The 24,993-nt window shown below is 42.5% G+C and overlaps 1 protein-coding gene across 2 annotated transcripts; it reads right to left on the reverse strand.

Annotated features, from left to right (window-relative positions):
- Positions 1–256: 256 nt before the first annotated feature.
- Positions 257–16,840, reverse strand: DHRS12 (dehydrogenase/reductase 12). 2 transcript variants are annotated; one of them, XM_075262926.1, is made up of 10 exons: positions 16,722–16,840; positions 13,123–13,256; positions 12,024–12,106; positions 10,950–11,042; positions 10,161–10,242; positions 7,888–7,949; positions 6,830–6,934; positions 4,660–4,750; positions 1,756–1,893; positions 257–735 (listed from the first exon to the last, which is right to left on the reverse strand). In XM_075262926.1, the coding sequence occupies exons 1-10, from the start codon at positions 16,775–16,777 to the stop codon at positions 608–610; spliced, it is 972 nt and encodes a 323-aa protein (XP_075119027.1). In that variant the 5' UTR covers positions 16,778–16,840; the 3' UTR covers positions 257–607. The 2 variants fall into 2 exon arrangements, with proteins under 2 accessions (XP_075119027.1, XP_075119030.1); XM_075262929.1 differs by lacking the exon at positions 16,722–16,840 and adding an exon at positions 12,407–12,496 and having other exon boundaries at positions 13,123–13,193.
- Between the last annotated feature and the right edge of the window lie 8,153 nt (positions 16,841–24,993).

Raw genomic sequence — 24,993 nt, forward strand, 5'->3', positions numbered from 1 at the left:
AAAATGTAGTATAACATTGTGGCACAAAGTAAACCAACTAATAGGTGGTATAAAACGTTGTCTAGACAGTCAATTGACTACCTGTTCAGGTTACAATGTCTGTTAGTAAATGGTCTATATGCATAGTATACTGAAATGTAACATTTTATATTAAAATTACAAAACTCAATTACTACATTATCCCATTCTGAGAAGATAAACCAGTCCAGTAAAACTCTTACATTTAGAAAATAATTTATTATTACAAATATGGACCGATCGTCTCTGGAGGGATCAGGGTGGTCTGGTCTTTTCCTTTGTGAAGCGGGGATATGACCCGGCCTGAAGCCATATTACTTACAGAAGGTAAAGCTGCATAGTTAGCATCTTCTTACCTGCAGCATGGCAAGCGTTCATCTGCCTGTCTATACAGAGGTAGTGAGTAGCTGACAAGCGCTAGCTCTATGTAAATCTGAAGGTCAGTACATGGTTAGCGAGTACAGTGGTGTTCTGTATAGCTGTTATCTACTAATACTACATGTGGTCTTCTATTAGAGAGACTAGCACATGGGGTTAAATACAGCCATTTATCCAATTATAGTAGATACAGCTGTACCCGGCATCTGGGCTATAATTTACAGGAAGCGGTGGCAAATTTTTGAGACATCTCCTGTAAGGTTTGAAGGAGTTTCTCTTCATCTCCATCAGAGGAGTGTGTACTCGCCAGAGGGAGGTGTGTAGACACAGGTTTCCGATCTAGAAGAAGAAAAGATATTGAGATGGTTATAAGCTTTACAGTCAGTAACAATAGTGCAGAAACACAATTGACATACTTTGTGTAAAAATATTGGTGCACATTGAGCTATGCGCCTTTCCTGCTAAACTGCAACACAATGGGTGATGTGCATAATGACCTAAACCACATGGTAAATGTGCTGAAAGGCGTGCTCACCTCTTTTTATTTATTTTTAGTTTGTGCGCATTAAAGGGATTATCCATGCAAAATTGGACAAATCCTTTAACTTTTAAAGCAGCAGGGGGAAGTGAAAGAAATAAAAATGCATACTTGCCTGTCTCCAATGTTCCACTGTTCATCTGGCCCAGTCCGGTCCTTCTGCTGAATGGGACTCTTCTGGAGTTCTGCTGAAGCCACTAATTGGCCAATCAGCAGCCTCAGGAAGAGACCCATGATGTCACAGGTAGTAACATCGCCTGCCATTCATTGATTGGCCTCAGCAGCTTCAGTGGAATTCTGAGAGACCCGTTCATCAGGAGGACCGGAACACACTGGGACGACACCGGAGCATTGGGGGACAGGTGAGTAAGATTTTTTTTTTTTCGTATGCCCCCGGTGACTGATTTAAAAGTTAAAGGCACAGGGAGGACCAAAGGTAGATGCACGGCTTGGGTCTGGTGGAAATGAAGCGCTTCACCAGGGATCAATATCTAAAACGATCTTTAACACTATGAGTTTTGGGGTTCATACTCCTTTTTCAAGTGTGCAAGGAAAGATGACAGCGCTTGACAACATACAAAAGTTTACAGGCTTATATAGAAAAGTAATAAAATTGGAGACGCCCACAGAAGGGTACAAAAGTGGGCGTGGTCAATAAGAAAACAACCCAATAAACCATCTGCACATAGATCGATACATAAAAGCTACAGGCTATGGAGTAATTGATAGTGACCATACATTAAAAAAGAAATTTTGGCTCTGAACTTTTTTCCATTGGGCTCTGCACCCACCAAACCCCCAGTTCTACACAAAAGACGTACCTTGGAAGAAGAGGCCACTCGCATGCTTTGTTACTGCAGGAGAGACAGACAGCCACAACACAGTGTCTGCGCCCTGTTCTTCTGTGCGTAATCTGTTCTTCATTTTCTCATAAAAATCTGGCATTGAAGACCTCACCGCTTTATAGGAGATGACAAAGAAAGTCCTGAGGTTACTTAGCATCAATAAGGGGATTTACTGATAAAACCTTACACTGCACAAATATACTAATAGCACAGTGTATAGGTCCACTAGCCACATGAATATAGATACAGCATTCAGGTTTTACCTTTGAGTATCATCTTAAAATGGCTAATATACAATAAATATTACATAAAGCTGATGAACCTAAGTAATCTAATGTATTTGAAGAGTTCTATCCCCTCGTTCACATCTGCGTTTGGTAATCCGTTCAGGATGTCTGCATGAGTCTCCCCGAATGGACTACTGAACGCATTTGTAAACGGTGTGCAGTGAAAGCACACAGACCCCATAAACTCCGTGTGCTTGCCATGAGATCTCTGCAGGGAACATGCGAAGAAGAAAGTACTTCACAATCTACATTCCTCTCCACATCACTCGTGCGGAGATCTCGCGGCAAGTACACGGACCTGATTATAGTCTATGGGCTCTGTGTGCTTTTACTGCAAAGTGCTTGCAAATGCTTTCGGTGGTCTGTTTGGGGGTCCCCATGCAGACTTCCTGAACGGATTACCAAACGCAGATGTGAACGAGGGGTAAGTTATTAATGTCCAGAGCTACATTACGATTTCAGCCTGTTGCCTCTGTATCCAGACAACAGTTTGCGTGCGCTGCTTAAAACTGCATTGTAGGAGAAATGTCAATTTTCCCCACATCAGCAGAGTGCAGTGTCAATACTCTGCAATATTGTGGATGGATATCAGGGGGTGAATGGACAGATCCAAAGTACATTTTATTTGCAAAGCAAATGCAGATAAGGCTCTGTTTAGATTGCATATTTTACATCCATTTAACAGATGCAAGTACAAACGCAAAAAGATGGACATCCGTTAAACATCAATGTTAAAAAACAAACAAACAAAAAGCCCCAATTGAATCCATTGCTGACTGTTTCTTTTGAAGGACACAAAAAAAGTGTGCCACATTTATGTATCCATCCAAAAAAAATGGAAAGCAATGGATCTGTTTTTATGACATTTATGTCTGTCTAATCAGATGGGCATCAAGTTTTTGTATTTGATAAATGGATGTAAGAAACGTGATCGGAATAGAAGGTAACATAGGTATGTAAATTGCGTATTCACCACGGACTTGCAAAAGGTGAAATCCACTGCAAGTCAACATCAAAATCGACATGTAACCCTTGGATTTTGTGGAGGTTTTACTGCAGTTAAATCTGCCACATATAACCTCGCCTTGCTTTTGCTACCCTACCAGAGAGCGGAATAATAGAATATGAGAAGCTAATACAGATTGATATGATTTGGAGCAGTATTTGCAAGTATTTGCTGCAAAAATCCTGACAGGACTCCTAAGGGCTAGTTCACACGTAAAAATCGCCTGGCTTATTTTGGACCTGAAAAAAATGCTTCCTAATTAGGAAGCAGTTTTTTGACCTTGAGGCATTTTTTGGAGCAGATTTTGGTAAAAACGAAAGCTAGCAGTCTCCATAGACCACCAATGTATGGAGGCAGATTTTGAGGTGAAATCTGCTGTCAAAATCTTCCTCATTGCCCCCGTGTGAACTAGCCCTAAGAGAGACAGTAAAGGCTGAGCTCACACAGAATTTTTTGGTCAGGATTTTGGTCATGAAAAATCTGCTCAGGAAAATTCATGAGGCGTTTTTGAGGCATTTTCTCCCTGAAAAAATCAATGCAAGTCAATGGGAAGCAGAAAATCCGCCTGGCCTTTTTTGAGTCAAAAACGTTAGCAGTTTTTCCACCTCTCATTGACTTGCATTGATTTTTTCAGGTAGAAAACGCCTGAAGAATGCACATGTCCCTTCTTTTTTCTGGAAAATATGCTAGCAGAAAAAAAAAAAAAAAGCCTCACTGTATGGTGAGGCGTTCTTTGGAGGAGGAATTTGAGGCGGATTCCTGACCAAAAAAATCCACGTGAACTCAGCCTAAGGCCAGGTTCACACAGGGTATTTTGGACCGGAATTTGACGCAGTGGCCGCCTCAGATTCCGGTCCAAAAAATGGGTAGCCGCGACTGGATACCAGTGCAGTGCACCGCCATCCAGTTCCGACACTCCGCTCTGGATTAGGTCCAAATGAATGAGCCTAGTCAGGAGGAGGGAGTGTCTTCAGGCGGACGTCCAGCCGCAGCATCTGCCTGAAGAATGAGCATGTTTCTTCTTTTTCCGGGAGCCAGAACAAACCGCTCACAGTAAAAAAAGAAATGACCGTCTCCCATTGATTTCAATGGGAGCTGTTTTTCTGGTTAAAAAACCCAGCCTAACAGTCCTGATTGCCCACTATATCCTCTATGTAGAGATATGATTGGTTGAAGTTACAGGCCTGAAGCCTGAGCTGTACCATTGATATTTGTCTACTGAGTAGGTATCCAAAAATATGGATTCAAATCCCCATTCCCCATATTTCCAGCTATTCACTCCTGTTAAGACTTAGATTATGATGGAGATGGTGATTTGATCTACACAAGTTCTCCATGTGAACAGATATCACAAAGCAGGCCTCCTGTCATCCCTAGTGGCACAGCAGTCTCAAGCTTTGGCCTTCTAACTTCAAGCAAACATCTCAACATAGAAAGCATTTTACCTTGTTAGTATACAAAAGGGTCCTATAAATGCTACCAAAACACACCCTGACTCAAATATGTTAACCCTTAAACTGATAAAACATAAGATTTCTCTTTGCTATAAAAATTTTGCATGTGAAGAAGTGCATGATGTATACCTACCTGGTGTGTCAGCCCAGCCCGGATGCATGACAGAAAAATGTACTTTGGGATGTTCTTTGGCCCAATGCTCAGTCAGGATTACTTGCTGTCTCTACATAAAAATATATAATATAAACCCATATAAAATTCTAAAATGAATTTGACATTTGGATTTCCTCATTCCAACGACTTATATTAATGCTGACAGGACAAGCTTTGGATTAGAAATGCTGCAGCAAATCAGTTTTTTGTTTTAAGTTTTATAGGAATTTTAAAAATTTAGGCTGAGGCCCCATGTCACAGAAATGCATTTTTTTTGTTACAATCTTGGTAAAGCCAGGAGTGGAGTGAGTTGAAGGGAGAAGTATAAGAACGTCCTATATAAATCCCACTCCTTCTGTAACCATTCAAGGCTTTGGCTAAAAAAAAAACGCAGCAAAATCTGCAACAAATAAAGCTGCGTTTCCGCAACGTGGAGCCTCAGCATTAGTTCAGTTTGTACATTTTCTACAATGAGAACAGGTACCTAGTATGCCATACACTTTGCAGGAACTGTAAAACGCCAGATTTTTTTCCTGCTGTGTTTACCCAGTGGCCAGACTGTGGGGTTTTTCAGGCTAAAATTATTGATGACCAAAATATATGTCATCAATATGATAACGGTGGCAGTCCGACACCTGGCAATTTTACAGATCAGCAGTTGATACATAGAGAATGCAGCAGGAAGCAACAAGCGCTGTTCTCTGTGTAGTGGCTGAACTAAGTAACTGCAGCTTGGCACCCATTGATATGAATGGGAGCTGATCTGCAGTAACCTGCTCTGGCCACTATACAGAGAACAGCGCTGTCTGCTTCCTGTTCCACTCTCTAAGTATTAGCTTATTCATGGGGATGTCAGTGTCAGTCCCCCACTGATCTAATATGGATGACCTATTCTTAGGATTGCTCATCAATAATGTTAGCCTGGAAAAACACTTTTTAACCTCTAGCTTCATTTACAGCTAATAATGCCTTTGCTATTGATCTATGTGCCCTTTATAGCACACTAGCTCACATTTACTAATAGTTAGACAGACTTAGACTATCCTAAATATTGGAGAACACCTTTAACTAGGCCAAATTAAGAAAACTGTTTTGGGTTTTTTTATTTAATCCCTGAAATAAACACTGGTCCAGGTCTAGTATAGAGCAAACTTAGACCAGTAGTCTCAAAAGATTAAGCCGGACTCTGTTTTCATCTATGCCCCTTGTCAAACTAAATGGAAAAAATGGCCTAAAACTAGAAGCCATGTTGTATGCCTATTTTCAGGCCTGGCCAGCCCACCATTTCCACCATTATGTACAATGTGCTCTTCCTTGTGTGCCATTTCTTTTTTTTTTTTTAAATTGTTTATTTATGAAAATTTGTAACAATAAAGAAACACAACATGTCTACCAAGCCAGAGGAGATCACAAAGAACAGTACAATAGAAAATGACGAAATTACAAATGGTAAACTAGGTAGAAACAAAAAGAAAAGGGGAGACAGGGAAGACAAACACAAACCAGACAAGACAAGGCTGGGGAAAGGGAAGGAGAAAAAAACAGAAGTTCCAGAAGGCGGTGGAATTACAGAGGCTGGGTGGCCCAGAACGAGTCCCACAGGTCCCAAACGGCGTGAAACCGCTCCTCCTCATCGTTAAGCACGGCTGTTAGGTATTCCAGGGAGCGCGCATTCCTGATCCTGCAGTATAACTCCTCCAGGGATGGGGGTGCTGACTGACGCCAATATTTAGCAATCAAACACCGGGCAGAAGTGAGAAGAAACAGAAAAAGTCGCAGGGCCGGCTTGCGCAGTTTCAGTGGAGGGAGATTAAGGAGATAGGTTTTAGGGGATAGAGGGAGGCAAATGCCGAGAACCCGGCACAAAAGGTCCTGAACCTGAGTCCAGTAAGGGAGCAGGGAGGGACAAGACCAAAACAGATGAAAGATGTGTGCAGGGCGTGCACCACATCTCCAACCTTGTGTGCCATTTCTAATAAACTATATCTGGGCGCTCTCTCAGTTCTAGCTGTAACTACACAGTATAGGGCAATCTCCCCAGTTTTCTATATAGGAAAAAAGCCAATAATTTATTTGTGCACTGAAATGTTAACAAAATGATTTTCTATGTACTATCATTTGTAAGACTTGTGTAGTAAAGAGCACAGACCTTGTTTTGTGCATAGGCCATTGTTCCATCAAAAGTGCCTTTCTGGAATTGTAGGTCTGAGACGTCCAGCTTCTGCACCAGCATACCGCCTGAGGAGACTGTTACCTGTAACAACCCAGAGACAATCATTACACGCCAGGCTCCCAAACCTCGGTGCCAAGGCTATGATCATGTAACACAAGGCATGCTGGGCAGCTAAGTGGCTGCAGTCGCCACATTGGAGATATACTAGGAACCGCTCTGGGAGTTTTAGGAAACACATACGTGCTTGAGATCCCCACAATCTTTCTATAATAAAATATCAGTAACCCAATTCTAACTAAATCAATAAGAGCTGAGTTTCAGCTGCCAAACAAATATGTGAAATAAGAGAATGGTAAAATGTTTGTACAAATCACCTTAAAATATAAAACAGAGTAAGGCCTGATTCATATCTGCTTTCGATAATCTGTTCAGGGAGTCAGCATGGGGAACCTCCTGAACAGACTACCATACAAATTGGCAAGCAGTCTGCAGTGAAAGCACACAGACCCCATAGACTATAATGGGGTCAGTGTGCTTTCCGCACGGCGTCAGCACAAGTTATGCGGACAGGAAAGCAGATCGTGAAGTACTTTTCTATCCGCATGTTCCGTGCAGAGACCAAACGGAAAGCACACAGACCCCATTTAGTCAATTTTTTAGTCTATGGGGTCAGTGTGCTTTCACAGCATACAGCCTACTAATAGCTACTGTACCAACTGAAACTATTCTTGCATACATCATGGTGATCGGCCAAACCTTTATGTCTTAACAAACAGCAAGATGGCTGGAAATCGGTCAATTATGCCAAGCAATGGTATTTTCAGCTGAAAGCTGGTTGAAAGTATCCATCATGATCTATTAAAGTCAGGCATTGATCAGCTGCAAACCAGTGTTTGCATCATCTAAATAGGTGATCACAGCCATTCATCGGAATGAAATTGCCCATTTATGGCAACAAAAATTGAATGTGTATGGCCAGCTTTAATCCTCTTTAATGCAATCAAAACAGGGAATTTATTGTTCTTCCTACTTACTACTCGGGCATCATCTTCCTTTTCCAGGGCAGGAAGCAGAGCTTTGGTCAGAATATAAGTACCTGTGGAGAATAGAAATAAAAGATCCATAAAAATCAATGGAAATAGTATAGAAAGCAACAGCGGCCAATTCGGTCACATTGTCTATAGACTACTATTCCTGCAAAGAAAATTTTAATATTCTTTTCCAATAACTTTATCATAATGCAAATTTGTTAAGGATGACATAAGGATAAAATAATAATCCCCTCCATTCCTTCGATCAGAAGAATTATTGCTGACCTGTTGAATCTAGACTATTGTACACTAGATTTTATACATGCTGAAATTATTAACCAGCAAATTTGTTCTTTGGGGAAAAATCCTACAATAAAATACGTAGCCACAACAAGTAACTGGATTTTAACATAATCACCAAAATGAAGTGATTTAGCAAACAAGGAGCCCCTGGGAGAGAGGTCGGGTTTGTTAGCAGATTAACTCTGTGTCTTGTTGTTCATTGGATTGCTCAAAATGTCGCTGTGTGGCAGACTGCCGGTAATGGACTAAACCACAGCGCTCCAGTAATGGACATCGACTGCTACAGAGAGCTTTATCTTTCCTGACTCGTAAATGAATGTCTCTACACATGAAGATATTACTTCTAGCAAAGTGCATGTATATAATGGAGCCCTGGAGATACCGGAGTCAGGATGAACTGACCTGAACTGACCCAGGGTGATGGGAGTATTTCCTACCCAGGGTTGCAATGATGATGGATGAAGATGATGAAAATAATCACTGGAGATGTTACGTGTAAGGCTAAGGCCAGACATTGTAGAAACAGCAGAAAAAATGCTGCCATTATAGTCCCTGCAAAGCGAATGAGATTTTATTTAATCTCATCTCCACATTGCAGAAAAAAGACTGTAGAAAACGTAGCAGTTTCAAAAAAAATGCAGCATGTCCATTTTACCTGAGAAAACGCTGCGTTTTCCTTATAGGCTGACGCTAGGTTCACACTAGCTTTCGGTTTTCTGGTCTTCGGGTCCACTTGGGGTTCCAAAGAATGGATACCTTATCCGATTAAAGAGGACCTTTCACGTCCAAGGGCACATGTGGTTTAATATACCGCCAGAAAGCTGACAGTGCGCACTATCGGCTTTCCTGCTATGTTCCCCCGGGGGTGGAGATATCGGCACTGATGTCTGCCCACTGTCAGAAGTGCGTTTCTGACAGTCTAGCTCAGGGGTAGGGAACGTACGGCTCTCCAGCTGTTGCAAAACTACAACTCCCAGCATGCATACTGGCTCTGCTGTTCTGGGAACTCCCATGGAAGTGAATGGAGCATGCTGGGAGTTGTAGTTTCACAGCAGCTGGAGAGCCAAAGGTTCCCTACCCCTGGTCTAGCTGAACTGTGAGGAACGTCCTCTTGACAGCACTCGTCCATAGCTCTATACTGTCTCACTAATCTGTGAGTAACCCTCCCCCCCACTTACTGTACTCGCCCGTAGACTAGTACTGTGGGGCGTTCTTCACAGCTCAGTCTCATCACTGAGCAGTAAGGAATGCCCCCTCTGACAGTACAGGGCTATGGCCGAGTACAGTCAGGAGGGGCGTTCCTCAAAGCCCAACAAGACTGTCAGGAACCCTTCTGACAGTGGGCAGATATAGGTAATGGCACAGATATCTCCAGCCCCTGGACACATAACAGGAAAGCTGACAGAGCACCAAATTCAGCGCACTGTCAGCTTTCTAGCGGTATATAAACCCACATGTGCCCAAGGACATGAAAGGTCTTCTTTATATAGTGATTGCCCTCGAAGAGAGAAAAGTCTACATTTTTCAAGCAGATTCAGCAACGGATACCCCGAACATAGATCGAATGCTGGTGTGAATCCAGCCTGATGTGGGCAAAGAAACATAAACGCAAAATGCAGAGGAAAAGCAGTGACAAATGCAAGCATTTTTCCTGCGTTTTTTCCACTGTGTTATTTTAACAGCATTTTATTTTGCTACATGGGGCCTAAGGGAATTTTTTCAGGAATTTTTCTCAGCTGAAAAAAGACAGCTTCAAATTTTGTTTAACCAAATTCCACGGCGAAATTTGCAAATTCCACACCAGCCAGGAATCCACGTGAAGAATTCAGCTGGACGAAAAAAAATCAGCATCTGCCTCCAATTGAAATGAATGGGAGCTGGTTTCAGGAAGCATCTGCCTCAAATTCACCTGTGTAAACATACCCTTAGCCTAAAGAAGACATAAAAGAATAAAAAACAATGTATCCTTTTACCCAAGACATTGGTGGCAAAGTTCTTCTCTATTCCATCTTCTGTCAGCTCCCGACTGTTCACCATGCACCCAGCATTGTTTACCTACAAATACAGAAAAATACAACATTTGCTCCTCGCACGCAAATTTATTTAAGGCCCCATGTAATGGGCCACAGCAAAAAGCACTAGGGAAAAATGGTGGTGGAAATGCATCGGAATCCTTTTCACAGAAAGTCTGCAGAGTTTTGCTATGTGGATTTTCCGCTTCCGTTATACCTATAGGGAATAATACCAGCCAGCGGCTCCATAGGTAGGATTGACATATATAAACACAAGTATTTTCCGCATTGCTGCATTTCCAGTGCAGATTATTTTCTGCATTGTGTGGATGGGATTATTCAGAAGCCCATCCACTTTGCAGGAACTGTAAAACGCTATAGTAAAATTGCATTGTTTATGCTACGTGAGGACCCGGCCTAGGAGCCATTGACTTGTCCTGCATTAACTTTCTAGTTGTAGGTTTAAAAAAAAGGACACAGGTGAAAAAAGAAGGAAATAGGGGCAACACGGTGGCTCAGTGGTTAGCACTGCAGCCTTGCAGCGCAGGAGTCCTGGATTCAAATACCACCAGGAACAACATCTGCAAGGAGTTTGTATGTTCTCCCTGTGTTTGTGTGATTTTCCTCCCATTCTACAAAGACATACTGATAGGATAAAAAAAAAATGTACATTGCGATCCCTATATGGGGCTCATAATCTACATAAAAAAAAAAAAAGAAGGAAGGAAGGAAGGAAGTAAAAGTACTCACCAATACATGCAGCCGGTTTTCAGTCTTAAACCTCTCAGCGAAGTCCCAGATTTCTTTGGGGTTAGACATGTCCAGCAGATGCACCATCACATCCTGTAACAATATCCGGCTAGATTTCACATAAGATCTACACGCACCCAATGTAAGAGCAAAGCAAAATTTGAGGTTCCAACTCTGAGTCACATTTACAACTGTGTTTGTATTTGTTAGCACATTTTGGCATATTTATGGAGCAAATACTGATAATTTTTCCAACCAGCCCGCGAAGGGGAATTTGATGGAAAAGGGTATCGCTTGACTGAAATGGAGGGTCAATATGCAACTATGACCCACGTTTACTGACATTTAGACAGGCTATCTGAACAGTGGCTCATGCTTGTTAATAAATCTAATACAACCATGTGTCTAGTCTACATTACTAGCATCTGTTAGTTGGCTTACTTTGAGCTTGAAGTTTGCGCCAAATTTTTTGTCCCATTGTGGCCCCTCCCCCTTTCCTAGCAAGACCACACCCCTTTCCCACAAAGCCACATCTACTTGTGGGAGTCTCAGAAAATGTTGCTATCAAACTAAGTGTAAGGCATAACCACAAGAGTGAATCTGCCCCAATCTGTGCCAGAACTGCGCCAAATTCTAGTATAAACCTCAGGCACAAAATAAGCCAACAAACTGTAGTGGCGAGTGGAGGTACTGCAGCGTTGTCCCACTGAAGTCTATTTACATTTGGAAAGGATTCTCAGAAGGACAAATAATTCGTGGGGTTTCCTCATGCCATTTGGTCACCATTTGGCTGCGATATGGTGATATATTGAGAAAAAAAAATATTCCACACATTAGGCTTTTTGTTGGAATAGCATTTTTTTTTTCAACTAGTAAAATATCCAACTATATGGCTGTACAGTGGAATACTTTACTGCCTTATGACAGAGGTACACATAAGACAACATTAAAAAAAAAGTCATAATGATGTGTTCAGGGCCTTAACATGTCTGACTATTCACTTCAGCCAAACTATCCCCAGTATCATAGAGGCCAGTAATGGAGTCAGGATGACACTTCACATATAACCTTTACCTGATTCCCACTATTCGCGACAATCTCTTTTTGTGCTTCTTCTGCTCTGTCTTTATTTCTGCACACTAGGTGAATGGTGCCACCTAGAAAAACAAAAACACTCATAAGAAAAAAAAGAACCTAGTTCACACCACAATCACAATGGGAGATGTCCACACAATAAAGCAACATCACCTGAAGAGCAGGAATATTACAGTCTGCAAGACGGTGAACCTACTAACCTCTCCTTCACTCCTGCATCTCACACATTCCCTAAAATGTGATATATCCACCTTTGCAACCATTTTTTCCTATTCCTCAAAAGAATGAAAATTAAAAAAATGAAGCAACTATGCCAACAGTCCTCATTAAAGGGGTTGTCTGGGGAATCTTTATTCACTTACCAGGTCCCGGGGATGCTTTTGATAATTCCAGCAACATCACAGCCCCAGAGTCATGTTATTGGCGGCAGCGTTCAACTCCTATGGTCAGCCCTATAAAACAGATAATGAATTACCTGTGAGATTGGGGGATAGTAGGAGATACAACCTGGGGAACAGAACGCTGCCTCCAATCACATGACTCGGGGGTGGTGACACCACCAGGACCAGGTAGGTGAGTACATACTGCAGGATCATATCAGAGATTTGAGGGAAAAAACCAAAATATCTGCTATTTACTAAGTCACAGAGTAGAGAGTCACAACACAAATATGGACACCTCTATCTGCAAATGTGGACTGTGTAAACCTATTAATAGGACTAGGACTACAAGCTTAGGGGGCTTTCACACCTGCGCTTGTTCTCCGGTTTGTGTACTCCGCCAGGTTTGTGTCTTCAGCCCTGGCGAAACTGGACATGGGACGGAAAGTCGGACATGCAGGACTTTGAGTCCGGCTAAAAAAAAAACACGGTTTCCTGGCGGACAGACAGAGTGAATAGATTTTAAAACTGACCGCCGCGCTTCTGTCCCTTGTCCACTTTCGCCTGGGCTGAAGATGGAAACCCGGCGGAATGCACAAACCGGAGAATGAGCGCAGGTGTGAAAGCTCCCTTACTGGTAACCAAGTGTAAGTTTTTTGCTTTATCCTCAGACTACACTTTAGGGGTCATAAACTTACCCCTTTTAGCAATTGCCAGAGCAGTAGCCTTGCCAATACCACTATTTGCTCCTGTGATCATGTAAGACCTTCCAGTAACATCAACTTGCAAATCTTCTGCAGCAAAGTGCTTGGCGGCAGCTTCATATCCCCCTCTACAAAACACAAGACAATCCTCATTATTGCAACATGGTCGGTTACAGCATTTCTAGCATTTAAAGAAGACCTTCTACAACCTCCAACAACTTAATTTAATAACTGCCATTACACCGATTCAGGCACAATTGGAATTTTTGCTCTAGCCCCCACGATTCCTGAGCAATCAATGCTGTTAGTTTTGGTGCCTAATATACACCTTCCTACTGTCAGGAGGGCGGTGTCAGGCAGGAGCAAGCAAGGGGTGTGATTCTGAACTCTGACACTGGCTGCCTCTGATTGGAGCTCTGGATCACACCCCCTGCCTGACACCACCCTTCTGACATTACAGGGCTTAAATAGCACATCAGGCACCAAAACTAACTGTGCTTATTACTCAGGAATGGTGGGGGCTAGAGAGAAAATTCCAACTGCACTGGAATCAGTGGAGACGCGACTACTAACAGATACTAATAACTGGAGTTGGAGGAGATGGTGAAAGAGAAGATATTAGGAATATTACACTTAAGAAAACATACTGTATACAGTATAACACCGTGCAAATATAGATTTTTAGAAATATATTTATTTTCAGCTTTTAATGTGTGAAAAATATAGTTAGATAAGGTGTAACTTTCGCTAATGGATAGGGGTTAACTTGGTAATCATTATGTAGCGGCATTTCTTCACAAGTACTTCAAGACAAACAATGACTGTACTATGTAACTAGATTATATCACTGACAAGGCCACGCCCGCCTGAGTGTGTTATACAAGCAAGCAGCAGAGCTCAGTAAACAGGCTTTCTAGTAATATTTTCTGGTTAGGATCTGGCACCAGAGACCTATGAGGATGCATTCATACGATGTAAAATGGAGCACAAGCTGGCACGTCTACGCGTGTCAGCATTTTGCGCGCTCAAAAAGATCCCATTGATTTCAATGGGAGTTACGAGCGTATACGCCGCGTTATTTTGTGCCCGCAATTTTGTGGCCACAAAATCAATGGGATCTTTTTGAGCGCGCAAAATGCTGACACGCGTAGACATGCCAGCTTGCGCTCCATTTTATATTGTGTGAACGCACCCTGACATTGCATTGACGGTGCTATAGGGTGCAGTTAAAGCCACATCAATTGTATTCTAAAAATGACAACCGCATTAAAACGGCACACGTTTTTCTGATGCATTAGAACTACATCCAACCACATTACACTGATGTGACTGGAGTACAAGCACTTGCGCGGAGTGCACTAGTGCAAGGGAAACTCTCTGCTCGGACTTATAGCGGAGAATAGCCTCTCACAGGGACAAACTGTATGGGGCCACTTCTAATGTCTGTACTATACAAAGCACAGAGCACAAGGCACCTGGCTGTGGTCTTTCTATAATGGCCGGGTGCAGATACCGCAAATCGTCTCCAAATGAAGTCAATGATGAGATATTTATGGCTTATCCTAACCCTATATTCACATGAACGTTGCAATTGCCCATGTGCATTAATATTCACTGAAGTGAATGGACCCATATTTTGATGGTCTGTTGTAACAGACTGTCAAAATATAGGTCATGCTTTATTTTCATCTGTTTTCATGGTTCCCTCCATACACTGAAATGTAAGGGGGATCCTTAAAAATGGGCATGAAATATGAACGTTTTTCATGGTCACTTTCACCAAGTATGCAGAAAAAAACCCAAAAAACCCTGGACAACCCTTTTAGGCCAAGGCCCCATAGCTAAAGAACGGAATTGAAACGCATTGCATTTATTCCGTAGCATTTTTTTTTATTGAGTTTTTCTCTACGTTTTTTTTCTTCTCCTATTAACTCATTTATGCCGGAGGTTATATATTTTTCAGTTCCAATAATGGAACTCTAGGCATAAAGGGGTTAAATCTATAGGGAAATCATTTGTTTCCATATTTTTTGAAAACGCAGATTTTCATGCAGTGTTTTTTTCCCCGCAATGTCTGGAAGGGATTAGTAGAATCTCAGTCACTTTACTGATATTGTAAGCGGGCGCCCAACGACCCAGAAACGCCACGGATAAAATCGTGGCGTTATAAAGTAACTGCAAAGCGGATGGGATTCATGCGAATCCCATGCCCACATTGTGTTTAAAACCGCATCGTGGACACGCTGCAATTTCCAAAATCGGCGCGTTTTTGGAAATCGCAGCATGTCAATTATATCTATGGATATAATGGTAACAGAAAGTCAGCGGAGGAAAACTCTGTAAACTTTCTGTTCAAAGTGTTTCGGGAAGAAATGCGATGCATTCCCGCCGCCAGTTTTTCCCGCAGTAGTGCGTATCATTCCTTGGGGCCTTAGCCTCAAAGAGTTTTCTTCAGCTGCGTTTCTGCAACGGGGGGCCCTAAAGAGGACCTATCACTAGGATTGCCTATTTTATTTTAAAAACTGTTGGCACCAAGAAAAGTAAGTGCTCTTCTAAAGAAATAAGCACCTTGCGTGCAGCTCTGAGGTTTGCACTATTGCTTTGCAGCGCTGGAATCTGACCGAAGACCAAGGAGGAGTTTGTATTCTCTCTCCATGTTTGCGTGGGTTTCCTCCGGGTATTTCGGTTTCCTCCCACACTCCAGACATACTGATAATAGATTGTGGGCCCTATATGAGGCAGTGACTGACAATGTTTGCAGCGCTGTGGAATATGTTGGTGCTATACAAGTAAGAAAAATCGATACAAATAAATCTCTCCATGCCCGATGTCAGATAAGATGCCACCGTAGGAGAGGACAACACTTCCTATTAGAGCGTACAGACATCAGTGACAGGGTCCTCCTCTCTGGCCGCCATGTCAAGCTACATCTCCTCTGCAGTGAATACGCAAAGACACCATCTTCAATAGAAGTCGAGTATTTAGGGAAGACGGACGACCCCTTTCAAGAAGACTCCAGAGTGATCAGTGGATGTGTCATGGCTTATGGTCACATCTGCCATGACAGATCACACCAGCGGCCATCAGACCCTTCTGACGCTGGAGTACATGAAGTCCTAATAAGATTTCCACCATTTTCATGGGATTGAATTTGTGATGCAGCCTCCAATGCCAATGTGAACATGGCTGTATGGCTCACTTAGCACATACAGTAAGATGGGAAAACGCAGGCGGCGAATGTCCCAATATGTTGAGGGTCACAATAAACAAGTGTAGGATGTACCTGGTTATGTTTTCTACAGCATACACCTATAGGGCGGCCATTGTACTAAGTATTATCAAACCTCAAAGGATTCTGGGAAATGTAAGGCTAGCCACACAATGCAGCCCTGTACTATGTCTAAGAAATACACTTGCAGACTACAAAGCCTAAATATCACAATATAATGTATATATTATACAGCTGGAGAACAGCCCTGTGTAGGCTATAGCTGTGCAGCCCTGCCCTATGTATAATACATACAAACGCAGCCCACAAAGCATAACTATGGTATATGAGCTATATAGTACACAGCCCCGGGTGTCGCACTTACTTCGTGTATTCCCGCAGCCCCTTCAGGAACCACACGGTGTTTCTATAGAGAGACATGTCTGCTGTAGTGCTGTGAGCTGTGCCCGCCGCTCCTCACACTCTCCATTACAGCAGACACGCCTGTCAGGGCGGCCTCAGGAGCGTCAGCGGGATATGTAACCAGAGGCCGCCCATGTTGTGTAACGTGCACTGCGGGGACCTCGTCATAAACCTGCCCTGTGGACTGTATAGTTATATATCTACTACATGCCTGCCCTGCGTGCTGTATTACATATCTGCTCCATGACTGCCCTCTACTTATATATCTGCTCCATGACTGCCCTCTACTTATATATCTGCTCCATGACTGCCCTCTACTTATATATCTGCTCCATGACTGCCCTCTACTTATATATCTGCTCTATGACTGCCCTCTACTTATATATCTGCTCCATGACTGCCCTGTTGACTGCAGTTCTGTCTACCGCGCGACTGCCCTGTTGACTGTAGTTACCCGTATGTTATATATTATATTATATATCTGCTCCATGACTGCCCTGTGGACTGTAGTTATGTTATATATCTACCACACGACTGCCCTGTGGACTGTATATATTACTTCATAACTTTCCCGCCCTTATTCTTGCCCAGTGTTACATAAATCTCATATGAGATTATTTGTACAGCGGACATGCTGTGGGTTATAGTTTAGCACTAAAATGTCAGTACCTGGTGAATATTGGATGTAGAAACTTTTTTGTTTATTGATCTTAAGCCGCCGGTGACATTTTTTGATTTTCGTTTTGGACCCTCCTCCTTCCAAACCCCATAACATAGTTATTTTTCCATTCCCAGAGCCATATTAGGGCTTAAAGAGGACCTTTCACCATTTGGGGCACATGCGGTTTTATACACTGCTTACCCGTTCTGTGCCCCCAGTGAAGAGCTATCGGTGCCATAGACAGTCAGTCAGGAGCACTCTTCCTCACAGTAGCGCCTATTGCGCTGTACTGTGACAACGGGGTGGCAACACACAGTACAGCGCTATAGACACTGCTGTGAGGAAGGGCGTTCCTGACTGACTGTCAGAAACGCTCTTCTGACAGTGAAGAGTTTCGGTACCGGCACCGATAGCTGTTCAGTCTAGGCGTGATTCGCTACATAGCTATTGAGACTGTCATAGACCAGCCTCAATAGCTGTAGTGTAATGACAAGCCTGGGATCCCTCACTGGCATTTTTCTCAGGCCATATTCCCTGTGTATCTAGTAACATACCCTATTTACAGGTCTGAAAATCCAAATAAAATAATACAATATACTTTGCTATTTTGTTGAGGAAAGTATCGGGGTCACGAGGTTGCAAGCACCCATACTTTACACAGGACTGCAGCTGCACACAACCTCCAAATTTTATTCATGGACCCACCTAGTCCCTTTGTGCCCCCCACCCATTAGTATCGCCCTTCATTGTGTAAAGCACAGTATAATGCCCTTTAGTGTCCCCTCCGCACACATTATAATGCCCCTTAGTCTCCACAACATAGTATAATGCCCCTTAGGGTAAGTTGAGTGTTTTGCAGGCGATTTTTAAGACTGAATCCTTCTCAAAATCTGCTCCAAAAACACCTCTCAATTCACTTCAATAGTTGCCAGGCAGATTTTAAAAAAGACCTATCGTCAGGCAGATTCTGCCATTGAAATGAGTAGGAGAGTTGGGAGGCATTTTATGAGGTAGATGCCACCTGCAAAAAAATTCTGTGTGAACTTACCTTTAGGGCTAGGTAACACGGTGCAAGAGGCGGCGGATTTTGGCGTGGAATCCTCCTTAAAATCCGCCCCCTTACAATAGAGGTCTATGGAGACCACTATTGTTCTTTTTTCCGCTCGCAGTTTGTTGCCGCTAGCGGAAAAAAGAAACGAGCTGCCCTTTCTACAGACAAATTCCGTTGCTGATTCAGGCGACCACCTCGCGACAGCACCCTCCGGACAAGGCCCATTCATTTAGGCCTAATCCGGAGTGGAAACCCGCGACGCGATGCCGTGCACTGCACTGGCATCCTGTTACGGCAGCCGCGACGGAATGTGCACACGCGGGATCCCCGTGTGAACTAGCCCTTAGTGTACCCCATTCAGTATAATGCCCTTTAGTGTCCCCTACACAGTATGATACTCCTTAGTGTCCCCTACACAGTATGATACTCCTTAGTGTCCCCTACACAGTATGATGCCTCTTAGTGTCCCCTACACAGTATGATACTCCTTAGTGTCCCCTACACAGTATGATACTCCTTAGTGATCCCTACACAGTATGATACTCCTTAGTGTCCCCTACACAGTATGATACTCCTTAGTGTTCCCTACACAGTATGATACTCCTTAGTGTCCCCTACACAGTATGATACTCTTTAGTGTCCCCTACACAGTATGATACTCCTTAGTGTCCCCTACACAGTATGATACTCTTTAGTGTCCCCTACACAGTATGATAATCCTTAGTGTCCCCTACACAGTATGATAATCCTTAGTGTCCCCTACACAGTATGATGCCCCTTAGTGTCCCCTACACAGTATGATACTCTTTAGTGTCCCCTACACAGTATGATAATCCTTAGTGTCCCCTACACAGTATGATGCCCCTTAGTGTCTACTACACAGTATGATGCCTCTTAGTGTCCCCTACACAGTATGATACTCCTTAGTGTCCCCTACACAGTATGATACTCCTTAGTGTCCCCTACACAGTATGATGCCTCTTAGTGTCCCCTACACAGTATGATACTCCTTAGTGTCCCCTACACAGTATGATACTCTTTAGTGTCCCCTACACAGTATGATACTCTTTAGTGTCCCCTACACAGTATGATACTCCTTAGTGTCCCCTACACAGTATGATACTCTTTAGTGTCCCCTACACAGTATGATACTCCTTAGTGTCCCCTACACAGTATGATACTCTTTAGTGTCCCCTACACAGTATGATACTCCTTAGTGTCCCCTACACAGTATGATACTCTTTAGTGTCCCCTACACAGTATGATACTCTTTAGTGTCCCCTACACAGTATGATACTCCTTAGTGTCCCCTACTTTGTTGACTTTTCTGAGCATCTGGAAGTCTCTTGGGAGAGTTGAGAAGTATGTATGTGCGGCCCAGACGTAGTGCAAAAGCACATGTACATTGTCTGTGTGGAAAAAAATCCAAGTGTGCGCTTGAAGACCACCTCCAGGTCACCCTCCTTTGTGGGCGTACAGACTGTACCTACTTATTAAAAATTGTCTGTTTATTCTCAATGTAACTCTGACAACTTTTTTTTATACATTCACGTGAACCCGGACTTAGGTTTCATGCACACACCCGTGTTTTGCCAGTGTGCTTATCTCTGTTTTTGACGGCTAGCACACTGACCCATTATTTTCTTATGCCCTCATACACATGACCATGTATTATCACAGGTCCATGTATGGGGTTGGTGAGCCCTGAGGTAAAAACTCAGGACAGGTCCTGTCTGGTTTGCAGCCCAGGCTCATTACTGAAATGCGTGGGGTCTGTGGATGGGACAGACAGCACACAGATAACAGCCATGCCGCCTTTTCACGGCCCTACACACAAGTTCACGTAGTCTTAGGCCCTATACACACGGCAGTGATGTTTTTGACGGATCTAACAATCGTTAAAAATGGACGTACAGGTTAGTTTTAAAATGACTGTTATGCGTCCATTCTGTTCCATTTTTCTGCCTTTGATGGCCAAGTGGAAAAAAAAACAGATGAATCTGCATCCTGCGGGAGAAAGTGTGTCAGGGCTGAATAGGTCTATGAAGATGAGTTCTAATACTGGACACAGCCCATGGTCAGGCATCGCCGTTTCTAATCATTTTCAGTACAACCTCCACACACTGTACGGATCATGTCGTGACTAAGAGGTAGACAACGTCGAAACGTCGGCGTTTATTTTAATCATTATGTGCATTTTTTTCTGACTTCTCACTTTTTTGTAGTTTTTGTATTTGATGTCTATATTTTAACATGGAAAATTGAAAGTTAAATTTTATGGAGCCCTAGAACAGTGCGGACTAGCTTTATCTCTTCCAAGATTTTCAATTGATTATATGATATTGTCTCCCTCCAGGTTGCTGCTCCCTGCATTACCATTGTACTCCACTCATCTGCGCCCGGAGGTCGCAGATGAGTTGGAGCTGTGAAACATAAGGAAGGCCAAGAACGGCACTCTAAATGCAGGACTGTCCCCAAAAAGGCCCACTATCAAATGACCTGGTGCAAGTCCACCATTGGCCCTATAGTTAAAGTGGCTCGGTGCCCGTGACCATATGCCTACACAGTGACCTCTCTTGTAAGTATACTTCCCCCAACATATACCTCCCACATACACAGCAAGCTTTCAGATCTTCATGATGCCTTGTTGGATTCCCTGATACCTCACTGCCCCTCCTGCAATGCTGCCCACTGGTGTCTGCTTCCTGCAATGACATTCTGACACCGGTACAGGTGACTGCTGCTGGGCCTCCCCAGTTACCTTCATGTTTTCTACCTATTTCCAATGGAGATGACTTTCTCCAACAGACTTTACTTGCTCCTCTCTTCACATAGCACAATGCTCTCCAGTCAGTGATTCGGGATCCATGTGTAGCTCATGTCCTCCAACAGTCTGGCTCCTCATAGGACCTATCCCTCCAACAAGTTTTGCCAATATAGACGGGTATAGTAGTCATTCATGAATCATGACATCTCTCCTCTATTTTTGAGTTGACGTTTGGGGACCCGTGACATAGCACATGGTATATTCCATGTCACAGCTTATATCTGACCCAATTCTGATGGGTTTTGCTTAAGAGACCTGTATTTTTTCCACGATAAATTACACGTATATACACTTATGATTTACATAATTAAAATATATCTTTTATTTGTATCATAAAAATCATATGAAATTATATTAGCATTGTACATAGAAGGAAGATAGATAGATAGATAGATAGATAGATAGATAGATAGATAGATAGATAGAGACTGATGGACCCTCCTATAAAAGAGGTTCAACATATACAAATAATATTGTACAATACTGTATATAAAGTACTATGCTAAATACACGTCACACTGATCTCTTATACCCAGGGCATGCCATAAAAGTTTTATAGGTGCAAATCCCACCTCTAGGACCTGCACCGAACTTGAGAAAAGAGGTCAAAGACCCTGACTACGCAGTCACTGTCAATTCTACGAGAGTTCTAAAATCAGCCAAGCATATTTAGAATATAGTCACACGGCAAAATTTGCTGTAGATTTGGGGGCGGATTCCGACATCGCAGCAGGACGTGGATAAAAAATAAGCGCCCTGCTGGATCTTGCCGTGTATTCCACCATTGAGTCCGCAGCTCCCTGCTGATCAGGCCCATTTACCAGAAGTGGAAAGCCTTCGATGGAATACTGACGTATCCAGTTGTGGCTAGACCGCAGCAGAGTGTACAGTGGTGGAAAATGAAGATGAATTCTCCTTCATTTTCCGCTGTGTGAAAATATACTTACTCCAGCAACAGTCTTATAGAAATGAATGGAGAGCGATGCACATGCGCGGCCATCTCTTCATTCACCGCAGCTATGGGCCCTTCAAATGATAAGTGTTAGTCACAGAGGTTGGTCCTATCTATAACACATTTATGGCATATCCTGACTGACATGGCAAATCCACACAAATGCTCTAATGCAAACACTGTAAAAAGTGAACTGACATTACCATTGTATAGTAGAACATTTTGTGGCGATACGACTACTTTTTCGCAGCTCTGCAGTCATATAGTTTTTTTGTTTGATTTCACATTGAGGATCCAGATATTAAAGGAACAATTGTATGATATATAACACCTAAAATAAATACTTAAGTTTTGCTTTTAGATTTACATCGTATATTATTTAAGTCTTATATGTATTATCGTTTTATATTCAGGAAATTATAATGAGATTTGGTTTAACACAATTCAGAATATGGAAGACTAAATGGAGGAATGTATCAAAAGCTTCACGCCAGGAAACTGGTGTATAAAAATGGCAAATTCCAGCTCATCATTTGATCAGACACTGGCAACTTTTGGCTAAGGCCCCACGGTGGGGAAAAGTATAAGAGCTTCCTATATATTCCCCATTCCTTTTGAGCTTTGGCTTGAAAAAACAGGGCAAAATCTGCAACAAAAAAGGCTGCTTTTGCAAAATGAGGCCTTAGCCTGTAACAGTTTTTCCACACTTCTTACTACCTTCCTGCAGACTGACAGATTTGCTTAGCTTCATTCAAATAACTAGCTTGTAGTAAATATGAAAAAACAAAAAATTTGATAGTCTTCAGTAATTGATACTAGAGATGAGCGAACACTGTTCGGATCAGCCGATCCGAACAGCACGCTCCCATAGAAATGAATGGAAGCACTTGGTACGCAGACTTTGCTGGCGGCCGGCCGCTTAACCCCCTGCATGCTGGCCGCTTCCATTCATTTCTATGGGAGCGTGCTGTGAGCGTGTTGTTCGGAACGGCTGTTCCGAACAGTGTTCGCTCATTTCTAGTTGATACCTTTTTAATGGCTAACTAATAATGATGACAGATTACAATGTTTCGGAACTCTCGGCTTCTTCCTCAAGTAAATTTAAAACCATTTCTGAAGGATGCATATTTATGTACAAAAGGACACGTAGGGATAGAATTCTAGGAGGAAGAGGGGTAGAGGGTTATTAGTTATTGGTACAAACAATTGACCGGACAGCAGCTTAGAATGCGTAGGAATTCACATCGCCATACAATTAGAGAACGAAGACTGGACCTTCCCGTATCAAAACATTTCTGCAATGAGGATCATAATATCACCGATAACATGAAAATTTTGGTTTTAAGAGGGAATTTCAAATGAAAGAAAGAACGACGGATTTATGAGTATAAATTTATGACCCTGCTTCAAACACTGGAGAAGGGGCTAAATCTGTCACATGGTTTTATGGCATTTTACAGAAATCACTGACCTGAGACCCTGAGAACTGAACTTGGAATTGTTTACATTGTTTGCACCAATTACTAATAACCCTCTACCCCCCTTCCTCCTGGTCTTCTATCCCTATATGCCCTTTTGTACATAAATATGCATCCTTCAGAAATGGTTATAAATTTACTTGAGAAAGGAGCTGAGAGTTCCGAAACGTTGTAATCTGTCATCATTATTAGTTAGCCATTAAAAAGGTATCAACTACTGCAGACTATCAAGTTTTTTGTTTTTTCATATTTCCTACCCACTGGCCAACACGGTACGAGAACAAACATTTTCCTTTAGCTTGTAGTACTACAGTTCTCCAACAGAAGGCGCTGCAGAGGATTTGTAAGGTAAGCTGCAACTCAGGTGTTATAGCTACAGATGACTAAAGACCACTAGATGGCAATACATACCAGTATAACACTTATAGAGTTTTTTTCTACAGGAATTTTGGCAAATATTCAATGCCAAAAATACTTGTCAAAACAGCCACAGACTCCTATTGATTTCAATGGGTGTCAGTAGAAAAACAGTAAATTTTTCAGTATGCACACCCATCAACCTGAAGACAACCTCCAGCAGAAAGTGCTCAAATCATGATAGACACCTCAGGGTCAGTCTCTTGTATCTGCTGAAGACTCCAGTGCAGACCTAGGCCGGCCACAGAATGAGGATGGTCATGCGGGGAGCAGTGGCCCATTGGTTACTGAGCCCACTACTGATGGAGGTGCTCACTGGTTACTGGTTACCCCTCCATTGGGTGTCCATCTGCCTTCACTCAATGTAAAAAAACATTGAAGTTTCATGTTTATTTTCTCACAGAAATAAAAATCCTGAATTTTTGAGCCAAAGCCTAGAATGGGTACAAAAGGAATGGAAAATATCTAGGAAGTTCTTATACTTCTACCTTCCACTCAATTCACTCCTGGCTTTGGCATAAAAAAAAAAACACAGCAAAATCTGCAACAAAAAATGCTGTATTTCCACCACATGGGGCCTCAGCCTAAAAGATTTTTCCCATTACATACATGTATGTGATATTGATAGATTACACCATAAATGTCTCAATATGTGGATTGGAACAATGTACCCCAATAATCACAAACATGGGGGTGTCCAGTAGTGAAGGTCAGATACAGAAACAGTAATCCTCGCTCATTCAGCTGTTTCCTTATTAAATGGCATGACTAGGCGCCCTGTATCTTATAGTATCATGCATTATTATCTAGGGTGGTAAAATCCTTTAACTGGGCTTCACCTAACAAAT

This window comes from Leptodactylus fuscus, chromosome 2, assembly GCF_031893055.1.
Source record: "Leptodactylus fuscus isolate aLepFus1 chromosome 2, aLepFus1.hap2, whole genome shotgun sequence".
NCBI lineage: Eukaryota > Metazoa > Chordata > Amphibia > Anura > Leptodactylidae > Leptodactylus > Leptodactylus fuscus.

Bases quoted from the DNA above. Each gene is read 5' to 3' on its own strand.
- DHRS12 (XM_075262926.1), bottom strand. From the start codon at position 16,777: ATGTCTCTCTATAGAAACACCGTGTGGTTCCTGAAGGGGCTGCGGGAA. The intron at 13,257-16,721 runs GTAAGTGCGACA...TGTGTTTTGTAG, and splicing joins GGGCTGCGGGAATACACGAA to AGGGGGATATGAAGCTGCCG. The intron at 736-1,755 runs GTACGTCTTTTG...TTCTTCTTCTAG, and splicing joins GAGTGGCCTCTTCTTCCAAG to ATCGGAAACCTGTGTCTACA.